General features: G+C 43.4%; 2 protein-coding genes across 3 annotated transcripts in view; one reads left to right on the forward strand and one right to left on the reverse strand.

The window, feature by feature from the left end:
• Positions 1-1,035, reverse strand: part of LOC104793727 (probable glutamyl endopeptidase, chloroplastic) — a 5,129-nt gene extending 4,094 nt beyond the window's left edge. Inside the window, exons 1-2 of one of the 2 annotated variants that reach the window (XM_010520136.2) lie at positions 665-1,035; positions 375-415 (exon numbers count right to left, since the gene is read on the reverse strand). In XM_010520136.2, coding sequence (XP_010518438.1) covers positions 375-415; positions 665-968 — 345 coding nt within the window. In that variant the 5' untranslated portion in view covers positions 969-1,035. Of the gene's footprint in view, positions 1-5; positions 416-664 lie in introns of both variants that reach the window. The other variant, XM_010520135.2, reaches the window with a different exon arrangement.
• On the forward strand, positions 1,303-1,938 carry LOC104793729 (calvin cycle protein CP12-1, chloroplastic-like). Its single transcript, XM_010520137.2, has one exon. The coding sequence runs from the start codon at positions 1,363-1,365 to the stop codon at positions 1,735-1,737; it is 375 nt and encodes a 124-aa protein (XP_010518439.1). The 5' UTR covers positions 1,303-1,362; the 3' UTR covers positions 1,738-1,938.

Here is a 1,950-nt window from a genome sequence, read left to right on the forward strand (position 1 = left end):
TCAATATCAGCTACCCATACAACTGGCTTACTACTGTTTCCGTTCTCATCGACCCGGATGCTGAAAGCGAGATGCTTACCGTCATTAGACCATGTGACAAAGTTAATCTTACCGCCATCTGGAATGCCAGTGATCTCTTTCTCTGGACTCAACGTACCATCAGGCAATAACTGATGGATTCCTAAACCAGTGTAGAATGACATTCTGCTTCTGGTGTTGCAGTATCCATCGATTCGAACACCTGCAAGCTTCTCCTCTGGTCTAGCTAGATCTGCCAGCGGGGGCAATGCTCTCCGCTTGAGAAACAATATCTTATCCCTTTGTGGTGAAAATGATAGTGCCGGGACTGGTGGGGCATCTACAATATCTCTGATCTCAGGCGGAGGAAGACGATACCCAGTGCCTAAAGCCAATTCTACATACAGTAGTTCAAAACACACAAAACAAACAAAAAAACGCTTGAGTAAACTCTTCTTGACTAAAGACTATAGTTGGACAAAACAAGCAATCAAACGCGATTTCTCTGGAGATTCGATTTCGATTTCAGTGACGAGCAACAACACTAACGGTACACACAAAAGTATTCAAATCCAGGTTACAATTCCAAAATCCGAGTCCTAGGTAGTAAAATCGATAGAATCGGCTAAGAAAAAGGAAAAGTTACCATCATCTTCAGTTGCCGTAGCAGAGACTGAAACGGAGCCATTAGAGCTGCCACCACCACCGTCTTCAGCACAGACAGATGCGAGACAACGAAGCCTAGTAGAAGCAGAACGTGAAGACATGGAAATGGTGAACGGGTTTCGGGAGAATCGGTGAGCTTTCACGCAACGGCGCGCACGCAGAGTCGAGAATCCGGAAAGCTTGGGAGGTAGAAGGAGAGAAGCAGACGGCGACGGAGACGGCGGAGATAAATGGCAGAGAGGAGAAAGAGAGAAACGATGACAAGCTTTGTGAAAGCGCATCATAATTAATTTAATTATTTTTTTTAATTACTTTTTTAAAGTGCGATGATATTCCCTCATTCGACGGTTCACTCAACAATACGAATAACGAACGTCCTCTTATCAACGACGACTTGTTTTTATTATTATCAACCATGAAAACATCGGTTCTTTATGTGGGCCAAGGCCCAACTAGTGCTTCTTTTCTACTATATGGCCCATTATAAGTCAGCGGTCCGGGGAAACTAAAATTCTGAAGACACGTGGCAGAAAATGAATGGTTCTTAGAAGATAAGATGATTGTGATCACAGAGTTTTGTTAAGTAACGTGAACCGATAAAGAGAGACTATTGTATATTTATCTTTCATTCATCTACTCTTTACATTGAAAAAAAAAAAAACTCTACTCCATCCAACGATGACTACCATAGCTGCATCTGGTCTCAGCGTGGCGACTCCACGAGTGGTCGTTGTACCGACGGTTCGTGTATCAGCTCCGGTCCGGTTGAATTACCCGTGGAAGTTGGGTTCGATGAACAGGCTGGTTGTGGTTAAGGCGACATCGGAAGGAGGGATATCGGACAAGGTGGAGAAGAGTATACAAGAAGCCAAGGAGACATGCGCTGATGATCCGGTGAGCGGAGAGTGTGTGGCGGCGTGGGACGAGGTGGAGGAGCTGAGTGCGGCGGCGAGTCATGCTAGGGACAAGAAGAAAGCTGGTGGCTCCGATCCTTTGGAAGAGTACTGCACTGACAATCCTGAGACTGATGAGTGCCGTACTTATGATAATTAAATATAATCTTTTAATGCTCCGATCGATATCTGAAAGTTTAGGTATATGGTCAGATCTCGATGTTTTTTGTTATTGTTCTTGTTGTTGTTGTTGTCCCTTGTTTTGTTTTTGGTTTGGTTGATGATTGTAATGTGATAATGAAATATCAGAATATGGATAGTACAATTACAATACATACCATACAAGGAGTATATTTCTCTACGTTTTTTTTTT

This window comes from Camelina sativa, chromosome 6, assembly GCF_000633955.1.
Source record: "Camelina sativa cultivar DH55 chromosome 6, Cs, whole genome shotgun sequence".
Lineage (NCBI taxonomy): Eukaryota > Viridiplantae > Streptophyta > Magnoliopsida > Brassicales > Brassicaceae > Camelina > Camelina sativa.